Here is a 15,140-nt window from a genome sequence, read left to right as displayed (position 1 = left end):
AAAGAAAGAAAGAAAGAAAGAAAGAAAGAAAGAAAGAAAGAAAGAAAGAAAGAAAGAAAGAAAGAAAGAAAGAAAGAAAGAGAGAAAGAAAGAGAAGGAAGGAAGGAAGGAGAGAGGGAGAGAAGGAAGGAAGGAAGGAAGGAAGGAAGGAAGGAAAAGAGCAGAAAGAAAGAAAGAAAAGAAATATTGAAATAAACAGGTCCAAACATGGAGTCTATAAAGCAGAGGTTGATTATTTCACTGATGAAAATGCCTTTCATTCCAGATGGGATGATTGTTCTGTTCTTTTTTTAAATAGCCAGTTCCATAAATGCATTTGCAATTCAAATTGATTTGTGGTGAACTTTTCAGAAAGGCATCTGAGGAAGATTTTTATACCAATCTTGGCTTAGAATTTACTCTTTGTGATGTAAAGATAACAATCACTGACATTTGTTTAACTTTTAGTATTATGTGGCAAGCACTTACCAAGAGTTTTGTATCTCATTTCATTTAACACTCACAATGATTCCATATCGTAGGTGCTGTTATTGTCCTTAGTTAACTGATGAGTGGCCTGAGGCTTGGAGATACTAGGAACTCGTCCAAGACACAGCAAGGAAGAAGCAAACAGGAATATAAATCCATGATTTTGATTCTAGAGCTCATGTCATGAAACACCACTTGATATTCCCTGAAAAAATATCACTAAATACTCCACTTCTAAAACTTAACCACAGTGAGAAATTGTTACAGAAGTTTACATCAGAGCCAAAGATCTTTAGTGTCACAGATTGTCATGTTACCAATTATATTAGTCAACAGAGAAACAGAATAAACAGGAGTGTGTTTGTGTGTGTGTGGGGGGGGTGTTCAGAGAGAAAGGGAGATTGATTGATCTTAAGGAATTGGTTCATGCCACTGGGGGCTGACGAATCCAAAATCTGCAAGGAAGACCGTAGGCTGGAGATCCAGGAAAGAGCTGATACTGTTGCTCAAGTCTGAAGGCAATCAGGATGTACAATTTCCTCTTCCTTAGGGGTCCTCAGTCTTTTTTAAAGACTTTCAACTGATTGGGTGAGCCTCACCCCACCCACATAATGGAGGGTAATCTGCTTTACTCAAAGTCTACTGACTTAAATGTTAATCTCATTTTAAAAATACCTTCACAGAAACTTCTAGGCTGGTGTTTGGTCAAATATCTAGGTACTGTGTCCTAGCCAAGTTGATTCATCCAATTAACCATCACAAGTTCATCCCTCTTCAACCTGGCATCAATTACACATGTCTTTACATAATAATCTCTAAATAAAGACAATAAGAAGGTACTATATTTGCCTAACATGATATGACTATCCTGCATACAACTGAAAACACACTAACTCTTGCCTTAGGTATAAAGTCCTTAGATGATGACATTTACTCTTTTCCCTCATATCCTTTAATATGATATAAAGTCAGTACATCTTATGTTATAAAATAAGGAGACAATAGGAAGAAAAATATATTTGCTCTATATACACACACATAAATGTGTTCATAACAAGGAAGAAATATTTATGACAATTACAGTTCTCGTTTCTGTAACTGGTCACATGATCGTAGCTGGTATGTTCTTCCATTGTGGTTTCTGTGTTCCCTTTGCCTTCAGCTGGTCATTGTTATTTACCTTGTGAAGTGACCCCAAAACTTTATTTCTGAAGGGTCAGAGACACTAATAGTACTGGCTGGATTGGGTTGTCATTTCCATTGACTTTTATCACAGGGCATGATAATCCTAAGGGATGCTCTGAAGGATCTCCTCCTTTATGCCAAACAGGCTCTTCCTTACCTCCCTGGTAAAGTAGTAGTCCAGTTTCCCCTTGGTAACTGACATCAGTCATCCAGCCAGCACTGAAACTCCCTTCTTTGCCTATTGTTTCAGAAGTCCGAGGAGCCCAAAGTGGCCAGGTGACAGCCTTAACTTTCAGTACATGGAAGCTTTGTTCTGTCTTCTGGCAGAAGCGTTCTTCTCTCTGATACTAAAATTTTAAGATCAATAGAGCTAAGGTTGCAGTGACAGGAAGCAAAAATTTTGCTAGTGGCTAACAGGACTAATACCAAATGATGACTCTTCCATTTCCACCCCTTGATTCTATTGTAATGGGGCAGGAGTCTCTGGGATCTGCTGAGCTGCTATACTACCACTTCTACAAACTCAGTTTTTTTCCCTGGCTTTAAAATTCAGTCTCTTACAAAATTGCTCCAGCCCGGCATGTACCTCTGTGTTTAGCAGAAGGAAAATAGATACCTTGGGATGCAAGAGTCTAAATGGAGTGAAGGCCACTGCTCAGTGTGCCTCCCACGCAAATGTAATGTCTTTTTGACTGCTGATAAGAACGATACCCGGAAAGGTGATATAAATGAGCCATTGAACTGCCTTTGTTGTAACTGAGCCTATAATTAACACTCCCACAGAGTAAGCCCCTCTGTTCCACTTCTGGCTTGGCTATGATGGCCTCCCTTTTTTGCTGGAATGCAGAAAATAGAAATCTGTGTGAACAAGGATTTCTATCAGTTCATCAGACCAAGTGAAAATGTCTGTTTGTCATATAAAAGATAATGGCAGAAATCCATTTTTAGCTCCCGATTGCTGTACTCATGTGTGAAATTACCCACAGGGGAAGATATTTGCCTATAAAAGAACTCTTACTGGCCTTAGATGTGATTGGCTGCACAAATTATACTGCCAAATGAATTGGTTTTGCAAACTAAACAGAAGGCCTCATAAACCAAACTGGGATTGCAGCTCAGAGCACAGCCTTGCCCTGGGTGATGCTATAGGCACAGAGAGGCAGGGGCCCTGGTTGCCACTTCTTTTCGCTTTAACAACACAATGCTTGGAGAATAAATTATTTCCCAAGTATTTAAATCTTAGCAATGACTCGGTTTTCTGATATGAATAGAGAATCCATTTGGCATTCCAACTAAGGCACTCATTTGTTTATTTTTGTCTTGATTAAATTAACATGAATTGGGATTCAAATTCTCAAATTAGAGAAAGAATGGGAGGTAGGGGTTTGTGGGGGTCAGTATTCTTAGTTTCTAAAGACAACTGATTTTGGTATTTTTCAGTAGATTGTGTAGCTTTCCCACGTTTCATATTTTGCATTTGAATGACCTAGAAGAAAGAAATATTGCAATATTTTACCAGAAAAATTTAGTCTTTTTCTTCCCTAACAAAAAAGGAAACAAGAAAAAGAAGAAAAAGAGGAGAAATAAGGGACATGAGGAGACTGAGAAATAATTGAGGAGTTTGGAAGTAAAAAGCTCTGGTCTCTTCAGGCAATTTATTTCCAGTTCAGTAAACTCAGAAGCCAAACTTTTGCATTTTTAATACACTTCATAATAATAAAAATGATCTGTTAGTTTAGTGCAAAGCCAAAATTAGGAGGTCAGGCATCAACTTGTTTGTGTTGGTTTTTCCATGGAGCCAGTTCTGTCTAGTTGTCTTGGCCTGCATAGCAGTTGGCTCAGGCCCAGTGGCAATAGATCAGGACTTGGCAGAGCTTTTCGTCACAGGGCCTTAACGTTACAGGCCACAACTTACAGCATGCTCAGCACTGACCAGCATCCTCTCATCTTGCACCAAACAATTGTACCCAAGCTCCAGGTATGGTCCTCAGCCCTCTGAGCAGCACAGGACTGCCAAGAGATGAGCTGTATTGTCAATGCCGATTGTCCTCTCCCTCCCCATAATGTCCTCTCCCTCCCTGTTCATGCAGAGGGTTGGCTTCATTCCTTCCAAGATAGTTGCCAAAAGGTCCACCCTTTAAGTCACATATAAAGTGGGACTCCCCTTTCAGCTATTCTTCACTGTAGCAGCATTACATTGAATGAATGCTTCACTCTTACTTGGCATGTTACTTTAATTTGTCACTAATGGATCTTTAAACTACTCTGGTACCCAGGACCTCCAAACTGGCAATCTGCTTCCATTTTAAACAGAATTGTGCTTATTTATTCCTTCTTGATCTAGAAGTTTGAGTTAGTGTGTAAGTTGATTTATTTTCATATGTGCATTTTATTTCACGTATGAAAGTAGGGAAGTAAAGGACACTTTGTCTTACATGGCAAAGAACAAGCAGGACAGGTTTCACAAACTTAATTAAAAGTCTCATTTTTTTCCCAGGAATAATGTGCCTGTTGAAATTACCAGACCAATCTCTCTATGTGGAAATTCTCCCCAGCAGCTCTTAAACCCATATTTACTGGGCTGTGCTGACATTGAGAATGACCAATCACTGCCAGGTGTTTTTCTACTTACCCTTGGTAGCACTGATTTTGAAGCCACTGTTAAATTCGCAAATTCCAAGACTCTACCCTTATGGATGTTTTCTGCCAAAGAGTTAAAAAAAAATGGGAAAGTTTAATTACATCTGTGTCTTTATATATATATATATATTTTTTTTTTAATTGCATTTTAGGTTCTGGGATACATGTGCAGAACATGCAGGATTGTTGCATAGGTACATACATGGCAATGTGGTTTGCTGCCTCCATCCCCATCACCTATATCTGGCATGTCTCCCCATGCTATCCTTCCTCAACTCCCTACCCCCTATTGTCCCTCCCCTAGTCCCCCCACCAACAGACCCCAGTGTGTGATGCTCCCCTCCCTGTGTCCATGTGTTCTCATTGTTCAACACCCGCCTATGAGTGAGAACATGCAGTGTTTGATTTTCTGCTCTTGTGTCAGTTTGCTGAGAATGATGGTTTCCAGGTTCATCCATGTCCCTACAAAGGACACGAACTCATTGTTTTTTATGGCTGTATAGTATTCCATGATGTATATGTGCCACATTTTCCCTGTCCAGTCTATTATTGATGGTTATTTGGGTTGATTCCAGGTCTTTGCTATTGTAAACAGTGCTGCAATGAACATACATGTGCATGTGTCCTTTATAAGGATAAGATTTATAAGAACAATTTATAATCCTGTGGATATATACCCAGTAATGGGATTGCTAGGTCAAATGGAATTTCTATTTCTAGGTCCTTGAGGAATCGCCACACTGTCTTCCACAATGGTTGAACTAATTTACACTCCCACCAACAGTGTAAAAGTGTTCCTATTTCTCCACATCCTCTCCAGCATCTGTTGTCTCCAGATTTTTTAATGATCACCGTTCTAACTGGTGTGAGATGGTATCTCAATGTGGTTTTGATTTGCATTTCTCTAATGACCAGTGGTGATGAGCATTTTTTCATATGTTTCTTGGCCTCTTATATGTCTTCTTTTGAAAAATGTTTGTTCATGCCCTTCGCCCATGTTTGAATGGGTTTATTTGGTTGGTTTTTTTCTTGTAAATCTGTTTAGTTCTTTGTAAATTTTGGATACAAGTCCTTTGTCAGATGGGTAGATTGCAAAAATTTTTTCCCATTCTGTTGGTTGCCAGTTCACTCTAATGGTTGTTTCTTTTGCTGTGCAGAAGCTCTGGAGTTTAATTAGATCCCATTTGTTTATTTTAGCTTTTGTTGAAATACTTTTGGTGTTTTAGTCATGAAGTCCTTGCCTATGTCTATGTCCTGAATATTCTTGAACTCGTTTCTGTGCAGCCTCCTTATGCAGTTCATGGACCAGTTTCAACTCTTGCCATTATCATGTTTCCAAGTAGTATGCCTATTTCAATGACAGACTCATATCCAATAGAGTCCCCAAAGGTAACATGTCTTTTGAAGTTTAACAATAGTAGCATCTTTGAGCTGTGGTGTGAGGTATTTGTTGTTTGCTTCCCCTGCTCATCATAGATTGCCTTGGGAACATCTGAGGGCTTGAAAAAATTAGGCTTCACTCATGTGTGGTACATGAGAAGCCATGGGGGGCAGTGTTCTCTTAGGCTACTCACCTGTGCTCAAAGAAAACAAGCATTCATTATAGGAATGCAATTTCAGAAGGCAGATCGTATCAGGTCAGCAGAAGGGGCCCATAGATATGATAAGAGAGAGTGTGTGTATTTTTTTTTTAAGAGACAGCTTGTCACCCAGGTATAGTGTAGTGGCAGGACCATAGCTCACTGCCGCCTCAGACTTCTGCCTCTGCCTCCTGAGTAGCTAGGGCTATAGACATGCATCGCCACATCAAGCTAGGAGCCTTACAAAAGCTGTATTACACAGAGATGTATGCCTAAAGGAACCCTTTAAGGTACACTTCCCAGGGAAAAAGGAGAAAACCAGGCCCACTGTATAGTTGATACATGCATTCAGTAAAAAGTCAAGCTGAAACCCAAAGTCCTCATTGCACCTCTCTAGGGATCACCTATGTTCTCCTCTGCTGACCTCTGCCATCTTTTCAGTCAAGCTAGAAAAAGAAAGTTGCCCTTGAAGCATTGCCCTCTTCTTCACATAGTCTAGTCAATGTATTTATAAATGTACTTTGGAATGACTTTCAAACCACATGGTTTTCTACTTGTATAGATTTAGATCCATTGAAGTCATTGGTTTATTAAAATTCAACTTAGATGTTTAATGCCAAAAATAAAATGAAAATTTGGTCTGTGATGTGCTGAATGTCACATTAACCAAACAGCAATCAAACTGACAGGCCAGCTTTCTTTCTAAGAGCTAGGTTTTAACTCTGGTTGGAAGTTAAAGAGCTTTGTACAGGCTTACTATCCTCCAAGCCACCCCATCCTGTATAATAGCTTGTGTCTCAGTCAGATTGTTTTAAGCAGCACTCAGGGATTTCCAGTGTGTACAGTGAGTGCCTTCTGACCCTTGTTCTCAAAGAGACTCATGAAGATGGAAAAAGATAGCAGCAAAGTAAATTGTGTCTGCAGTGTGGTTGTGTTAATACAGGATGTATCCTTTCTCAGATTCTTAAAGTTTCCAGTTAGATACAAAGCAGGAAAAAGCGTGTCTGCAGCACAGTTCAGACAGCATACTCTGATGGCTGCAGTTTGCAAAGGGGAAGATCTCAAAGTACACTTTGGACAGCAAGCAGCTTCTGCTCTCCAGTGGAGACAGTGAGCCTCTGCCTGAACTTCCCTTACCTATAACTCATAGACAGCTTTCAGTCCTCATCGTTCCAGAGAAGTTCCTGGTCTCTTTGCTTGGGGAGCTAGATATAAGTATTTCTTTGCAGATGGTAAGTTAAGCAGCTTAGATTGTACAATATTTTTGTCTGATTGATTGGTTTTTGAAATGAATGCCCTACAAGGTAAGTATCCCCAGCATCCAGAACTGGGGATCATTCTATTAGGTACCCCTGATTCTATTTTCTTTTTCTCAACCTAAAAAGAGGGAAAAATAAAAGTTTTTTTTTTTACTTTTATTTTTTAAAAACCTTTCTGTCAGCATTTATAACACTCAACATTTATCCTGATTAATCATCATGCTTGCTTGTCTTTTGTCTTTTTGGGTTTGTATATAAAATAAAAACTCTCTCTATCATTTATTAATAAAGCCTCTTGGGTAACCTCCAAGATGCTTCCATCATATAAAATCCCATGCTATCTATCTTTGGAGCTATTTTTTGACTGAATTCCATATGAATTAAGTAGAAGTGCACTAAAAATAAACTACATGTTATTATGCTAAAGCTGTGTCCCAAGAAAACAATTCTGTAACGAATTTCTCACTCAACCTAATGGTTCCATGTCCAAAAAAGGGATGATCCTTTAAGCAGCACATTAAAGTATCATTTCTTACAATGGCGAGGGCATTAGCTTTACAAAATTTAATAGTATATTCTTTGTCATATTGATCAAGTCAGAATATGAGATCTAAAATCATAAATGGAGAGGAATGTAATCCTTCTACCTGGATACTCTGCATATGATCCTTTCCCGTCTCTACCACTGCATTATTTCAGTTGCCAAATCCGGCCCACCCCAAGTTTATGACATTTCCTATGCCAGTCCACCCATCAACAGCCCTGAGTCTTCTATCCAGACTAGCTTTCTTCATTGTCTCTTCCAATTCATCATCCTATCACACTCCTCTGACTGACCCCAGGTTTGAAGGTGATTTTTGGAGTCAATCATTGTAGATTCATACTATGACTTCCTTCTTAACAGATTTTTGTTTAGCATTTTATGTACTAGAAAGGCATTGTATTATCTGGTTTAAAGATAAAAAAGTTGAAATACTCCACTGGTACAGGCTGATTTTTTATTATGTTTCTTTCTTTAGTCTGAAACTTCCCATAAACTTCTCCATTATTCATTCAAGATAAAAAAACAAATGGCAAATAATAATGCTTAGTAGATGTCTACATTGACATCTACTAGGCATTGACATTGGTCAAACAAGACGTAACCTCGCAATCAAGAGACTATTGAAAAAAAGACAATTTAGGCCAGGCACGGCGGCTCATGCCTGTAATCCTAACATTTTGGGAGGCCAAAGCAGGTGAATAGCTTGAGCACAAAAATGCAAGACCAGCCTGAGCAACATGGCAAAACCCTGTCTCTACAAAAAATGCAAAAATTAGTCAGGCATGGTGGCAGGTGCCTGTAGTCCCAGCTACTTGGGAAGCTGAGGTGGGAGGATCACATGACTCTGGAAGGTTGATGCTTCAGTGAGCCGTGATTGTGCCACTGCATCCAGCCTGGATGACAGCGATGAAACCCTGCCTCAAGAAAAAAAAAGACAATTTAATCAATTATTATAACAGTTTATTATAACATATGTCAGTATTACAATGATTAAATAAGTACTATAGTAATAACAAAAACAAGAATGAAGCTAATGTGAATTGAATGTTTACAGCAAGATAGGAACTATGATAAGTGTTCTACATGCCTTCTATTATTTAATCTTTATAACCACCCTACACTAGGTGTGCTTTACTGATAAGGAAGCTTGGACCTGGAAAGGTTAAGAAATGTGTCCAGAATTGCAGTTGGAAATTGGTCGAGCTGAGGTTTGAAGCCAGCTTGGTGGTTAGAATGCAGTGATAGCTATAAAGTGCTCATTCGTCATCTCTCTACTTCCATATGCTGCAGCAGAGGCAGGTTCACACCTAAGGCCCTTTGCTTGAAACTAGAGATGTATGGGCAGAGTTTTGAAAGTGAAAGTAATTAATAAAATATTTGAAATGATGGTAATGTTAGGAACAGACCTATTTCATTCACCGAAGTTTCGGGTAAAGGGTTAAGCTCCTGAATATGGAATTTAGGAAGCAATTTTGGGAGTAAAGAGGTTTTCTGAGATCATACACGATTGTACTGTTAGTGATCTTCTTTTTCTACCATTTTATTTTATAAATTTATGAATCCAAGAATAAGGCACATTTATTTTCATTGGGAAAAGTGAATTAATTATGTCAAGTTAATTAAGTGAAGCTGTTACAAGCTGAGTTGAGTACATAAATCCATCTGAAGTGGGGTTATCATATAGTTTTAATGTGGAAAATAAAGGAATTGGGGGACAGGGTGTGGAGTGCCCTAGAAAGAAAATCAGAAAAGCATCTTTAGTCTTAGCTCCCTTGCTGCTGCAAAAAGAAAGAAAGAAAAAAACACTGTAGCAGGGACATTTAGCCTCAGGGATACCTTTTTTTATGAGCCATTTTCGAAACTCTCTATTATTGAACATATATTTATGATAGCCTTGTAACTTACTTCATAGAATCTCCAGGTCATTTTCCTGTTTTCCTTTCTTCCAACTTCCAATTAATTTTTGTCTTTTTAGCAGTTTTTAGTTCTTTCAGGACAATAAAATCCATTTCTCCCCATGAATGCAGGATGTGGTCAAGACTGGGATATTAGCTATTGACTCAAATGTGATATGGCATGCTGTGTAAGTGCATTGTGTTGTTTTTGTCTCTCTGTACCTGTTCAGCCACTGAGACAATTAAGTCCTCAATGGTAGGGATCAACATATTTTTCATTTCTCTTTCCCCAGTACATAGTTCAATGTCTGATATAGAGAAGGCATATAAGAATCTATTCATTTAATGAAGGAGTGAATGAAGGAATGAATGAATGAAACACTAGAGATGGCAATATTCATATTGTTACCGAACTCTTTCCCCAGTAACTACTGAAGTAACTACTTCCAGTGTAACTACTCAAGAAGGTCCAGAAGTCATAGTTTTCCAAAAACATATGTAAATTCTTGGGACTTGTATAAACTAGTATTTTATCTCCCTCCCCTGCCACCAAACTCTATGAATTGCCAAGCAAGTAGATTAGGAAGCAGAATGTTGTATATACAGTTCTGTTTGGTTTTGTTTATAGATTAGTGGGGCAGAATGGAATGTTTTACTATTTCTTTCTGTACAAGGATAATGTAATCTTGCAAAGATACTTACCAAAGTCAGTAACAATTCCTACTAGGAAGACAGTGTCTGAAGTGGATTAAGGTGAAATGAGAGTGCCCTGATGCAGCTGTCAGTGAGGAGTTTGTTGTTTATGGCTTTGTTACACCCTAAAGGGGATATCTATATTTCCACTAGGTTTAATGAAGCCACAACCAACCAGCTTTTTATTGAGTGGATACTGGAGATTTTTTGCCTTTAACCTGATGCATTTTAATTTGTGCTTAACTAGTTCTCCTGCTATACCAGATCCTCAGATTGGCACTTTAGACATGATTAGCTAAGTGTTCCTCTGTGTTACCCACAGGTCTACGAAAAATAAGGGAAATCAATAAGACTGAGGCAGTTTAGGATGAGAAAATTCATTCTCCATCAAGGGTATTGGCCGGCTTATCACACTGCCTGTTCTGAGGGGAAGCAGCTCTGCTCACGTCTTTGTGCCTCATTAATGTGTCAGTGGTTCTGTCTGAGCTGCCAAATGACTTTACTGTTGTGTTTTTTTAGTTTTCAGGACTTTATCTCCTGTCTTTCTTCACCATCCTCATCGGGCTGGTGCTCTATTCCTCCACCTCCACCTACATAGCGCAGGACCCCCGGGTGTATAAGCAGTTTCGCAATCCTTCAGGACCTGTTGTGGACTTACCGACCACAGCTCAGGTGGAACCCTCAGTCACCTACACCAGCCTGGGCCAGGAGACTGAAGAGGAGCCTCATGTTCGTGTGGCCTAGAATGAGGCCCGCCCTGCCCACCGAGGCCAACTCATTGGCCATGTTTTTGCCCATCATCTCTGTATTGTACATAGAGAAAGGTATTTACTAGGTGCAGTTTACACAGGTGGACTGCAAGGTAGCAAATCCTCCAAAAGTTTGTGAAAGAAACAAGCTCAACATCACTGGAGACACAGGCTCCAATCCACCTGACTTGGAAAGATGCCTAGCTAATGCGTATCCTGATCACAACTCCCCTGCATTCATTACTGTGAAAATTTTTGAATCAAAAGCAAGTATTATTGTTATTACTATTTGTATTATTATTGTTACTGTTATTACACCAACTTTCAGGAGGATGTTTTGTACTCCTGATGGAAACTATTGCCAGACCCACATGTAATCAACATAAATCCCACTTTTCTATGGCAATTCACTTTCTAAGAGTCATACTTTATTTTTTTGCACAGGCTATATGAGTGATGCATGCCACAGGAGCTCCACCCCTGAGAAGTTTCCTTATCCTAGGGACCTGGTGGCTAATGGTTTCCCCTGTTACCTGTTGGATTGCCTGCTCAATAAGTATTTTGTGCTATGACCCTTGTGGGGAGGGGCAACTGACCATATAATTCTCTATTCTAGGAATAGATATAAAACAAACATTTTAGCCTTTTTATATTTCGATCTCTGATTACTCCAGGCCATTGCCTTTCTGTTGTGCCACGTGATTCTGCTAATCAAGCCCCTGTAATAACAGGATAAGGACTGTTCTATTTATGTGACTTTTGGGAGCCCCCAAAGATAATATCATTTGCGTTTGGGCAATATATAATTTTCAAATCTTTCTGCCCCTCCCTGTAGTCTCTCTTCAAAAACTATCTTTTATTTTTTTTCTAGATTTCCTTAGTGATAATATGGAAATTAATCAAGGCACTGGAAAAAGCCATGATCCTCTGCTCTTTTTATTTTTTTTCTAAACTTCCTTAGTGATAATATGGAAATTAATCAAGGCACTGAAAAAAGCCGTGGTCCTCTGGCCTTTTAATTGTGTGACACCCTTTTTGAAATGTACCAGCATGAAAATTACCTTTGTTGTAGAAAATCATTGGTTGTGCCACCTCCTAACAAAGTCAAGGTGCTGATGTGGAGCAGTATTTGAAAATGGCTTAATTGATCTGGCCTCTTTGCAGTGGTAACGATGTCACCATTGAAAAAGTCTGGCGTTTTGGTCATATTGGCATTCATTCAATAGCAGAGTATATTGACATGACATTCTTATGGATACAGAGAATATTGCAGGATCCTGATAAGACTTTGAGTGATATGTCACTAGTCTAATCTGTTGCCCTTAAAATAGCCCTTTTTTCAAACACAGGAAATTAAGAAACACCACAGACCTCTATTATTTAGAATAGATTCTATGTGTCAGTATGTGATGTACTCTTTTAGTTTGGCTGACTTCAAAAAGATCCTCAATGGAGTGACAGGGTTTATAGGGGGAAAATACATGTTTAGGAGACATTGGGCAATTCAAGTCAATGTATGTTGCACAAGCAAGCAAAGCAAAACACCACTGGGGTCTCTGGAAAGCGAAAGGACAGACTACAGTAGAAGGACTGATCCCAGAGTGCCTGTACAAGGCCTAAATCTGGCAGGCAAAAGCATCCAACACTGCCTGTCAGCACCCACACTGCCTTTTGGCCTGCCTTCTACACAGGGTGAGTGGACCTACCCTTGGAGATGGAGAAGAAAAATTATCTTCTCTGATACTCAGATGTGATGGTCATCTCAGTGCAGCCCCCTAGGAAGTGTGTTTTATTTTCCATGGGGGAAAATATTAATGTTAAAGTTCTATCAACAAAACAACTTTGCCAATATCTTCTCTCTGCTACCTTTTAAACCAATTAAATACCTTTCTCTGAATATTTTGTCCATTCAGATCCGAAGACCTTTAAAGACTGTGGTTTTATTTTTGTGTTTACATTCCTTTGGTTTGCATAATTTGATTTATTGCATTTTTAGTATTTATTTTAAGCCAGATGTTTTCGTCTTTGATTCATTTTTATGACATTAATTTGTAGACACTTAGTAAAGTCTTATGAGAAGCAAGTGGATGAAATTATTTCCAAGTCCACTCAGTAGACTGGAATTTTTTAAAAATACAAATTTCCAAAAAGTTTGCAATCAACAGATGGCTAAAGGCTGCCATCTGAATTATTTTATAGGATATTTTAATTGACTCCATTGTATGGAAACCAAGTGTGAATGTTAAGATGAATTTACTGTATACCCTTTATCATTCAGTGTCCTTGTACTCAGACTTTCATGTCCCTGAGTGACCTCAATGTGTTGGTTTGTCTCCATTTAGAAAGGTTGATAATATATTGAATTGTTCAAGATCAGGAGTTCCAGACTGACCCTTCCAGAAAAAAAGTTGCAAGTTGCAAAGAACAAATTCTTTTTCTGTATAAAAAACATTGATCCTTTGGGAATGGGGTGGGAAATGGGATTAGGACAACATTAACTTTAGCTATTTTAGTTTCTGAGATTTCATAACCTCAGTAGACACCAGCAAAAATTTCAGTTGTTCAGTCCACCACCAATCTCTCCTCAATGAATAAGACTTTAGCAATTTGTATAGAATTTGATCAGGTAAGAGCAAACCACAATTCTCCTAAACCCTGCTAGAGATTAAGTGGTGGTTCTCACTTCCTCAATGAAAACTTCACTGGGGACAGAGCTTGCCTTGGTCAGACCTTCCCACAGCTTCAGACTCAAATACATGACCAGGTAGACCAAGCAGTGGAAAAAATTTGCACCACCGTGTCCCATGAAATTGTTTCAATGTTTAGTTTAGATATTGCTAACTTGTGCTATTAACCTTTTGACAAGCGTGTAGTATTGTTTTTTCAGTTTCTTTTTGATTTATAACCATTTAGTAGTCCCCAGCTAGCTACCAGTACAGATTTTACCCCATGGGTAGGATTCTATTGTTAAGCCACATAACAAAGCACACTAATTCTGACAACACTGCAAATGGAAAATATGAACCAAAAAAAAAAAAAAATTTACACCGATGAGTTCAACAAACTGTCCATTTTTGATATTTGCATGCTCCCCTATGGACTGGCTGTGGCAATGTAATGCCTGTATAATGTTTTCAAATAAAAATAAATGCTTTATGAAAGCAGTGAATTCTTGGTTTCCTTATGTGTTTGTTTGCACTATGACAACCATGGAAGCAGCTCCCTTGGGATGCTAGAAATAGCAACAAAAGTAGATGGCTGGGTACATGTCAAAATAACCAGAAAGAAAATATTTCCAAATTAGGAAGGGCATAGTTGGTCTCAGAACTGTAGTTTCAAAAGCCAAATTAAACATGTTCATAGTTGGTAAAGTTAATTGCTTATCTTGGTATATAAGAATGCTCTGGGGCTTCAAACCCACACTTAAAACACATGTAAGACAATATAAATTTACCCCCAATAAGCAGTTTCTCATAAAAAAGAAAGTTCTGTGTGTATGCTGGCCTTGGCACACAAGATTTAATGGATGAACATTGCTCCAGAGTGCAACATTTATAAAGCAGAGGCTGCTCGTATTTCTGCTCAGAACTTACACAGCATCTTATAATCATCCCTCCTGCACTAACTGCTGTCACTTTGCAACCCCCTAAGTACCTAGATTGTAAATACATATTCTTGTCAATTTTTGCAATCAGACCTCAAAAATTAAATGAGCCAAGAAGACTGTGTGTCTGAGTTATATATTAAGAAAAATTTTTAAAGAAAAACATTCATTTTTCAGGAAAAAAATGAATTGTAGCACACTAAGTGCTTTATAAAGTGCTCTCAGGTTGAGATCCATCATGAGCTGCTTTTATAAATAGAATAGCATGTACTTAACATAAATAATTTGCTTGAGAAATGTGACTCTCAGTTTAAATAAGTTTTTTTCCTTGAAAAAATGTAAATGTATTGTTTACTTCCATTTAGGTCTTTGATCAAAAATGAAATAAAGTTGAACTTCAGCCCAGTCTATGTCCAAATGTCCAGCAATTCCAACTGATTGGGGCTTAGATCGTATATACAATAAATGTATGTCATGTTTCCCTATGAATTAAGATTTGTTTTCTTAAGAGAAAGACCTGGGT

The 15,140-nt window shown here is 38.5% G+C and overlaps 1 protein-coding gene across 1 annotated transcript in view; it reads left to right on the top strand.

Annotated features, from left to right (window-relative positions):
* Nucleotides 1-14,182, top strand: part of SLC35F1 (solute carrier family 35 member F1) — a 416,242-nt gene extending 402,060 nt beyond the window's left edge. Inside the window, exon 8 of the mRNA XM_017541082.2 lies at nucleotides 10,784-14,182. Coding sequence (XP_017396571.1) covers nucleotides 10,784-11,008 — 225 coding nt within the window. The 3' untranslated portion in view covers nucleotides 11,009-14,182. The remainder of the gene's footprint in view (nucleotides 1-10,783) is intronic.
* The last annotated feature ends 958 nt before the right edge of the window (nucleotides 14,183-15,140 follow it).

The sequence above is a fragment of the Cebus imitator genome, unplaced genomic scaffold (genome assembly GCF_001604975.1).
Source record: "Cebus imitator isolate Cc_AM_T3 unplaced genomic scaffold, Cebus_imitator-1.0 Scaffold130, whole genome shotgun sequence".
In the NCBI taxonomy this organism is placed as follows: Eukaryota; Metazoa; Chordata; class Mammalia; order Primates; family Cebidae; genus Cebus; species Cebus imitator.
The sequence above is the reverse complement of the archived record's forward strand: the minus strand, read 5'-3'. Positions and strand labels throughout refer to the sequence as shown.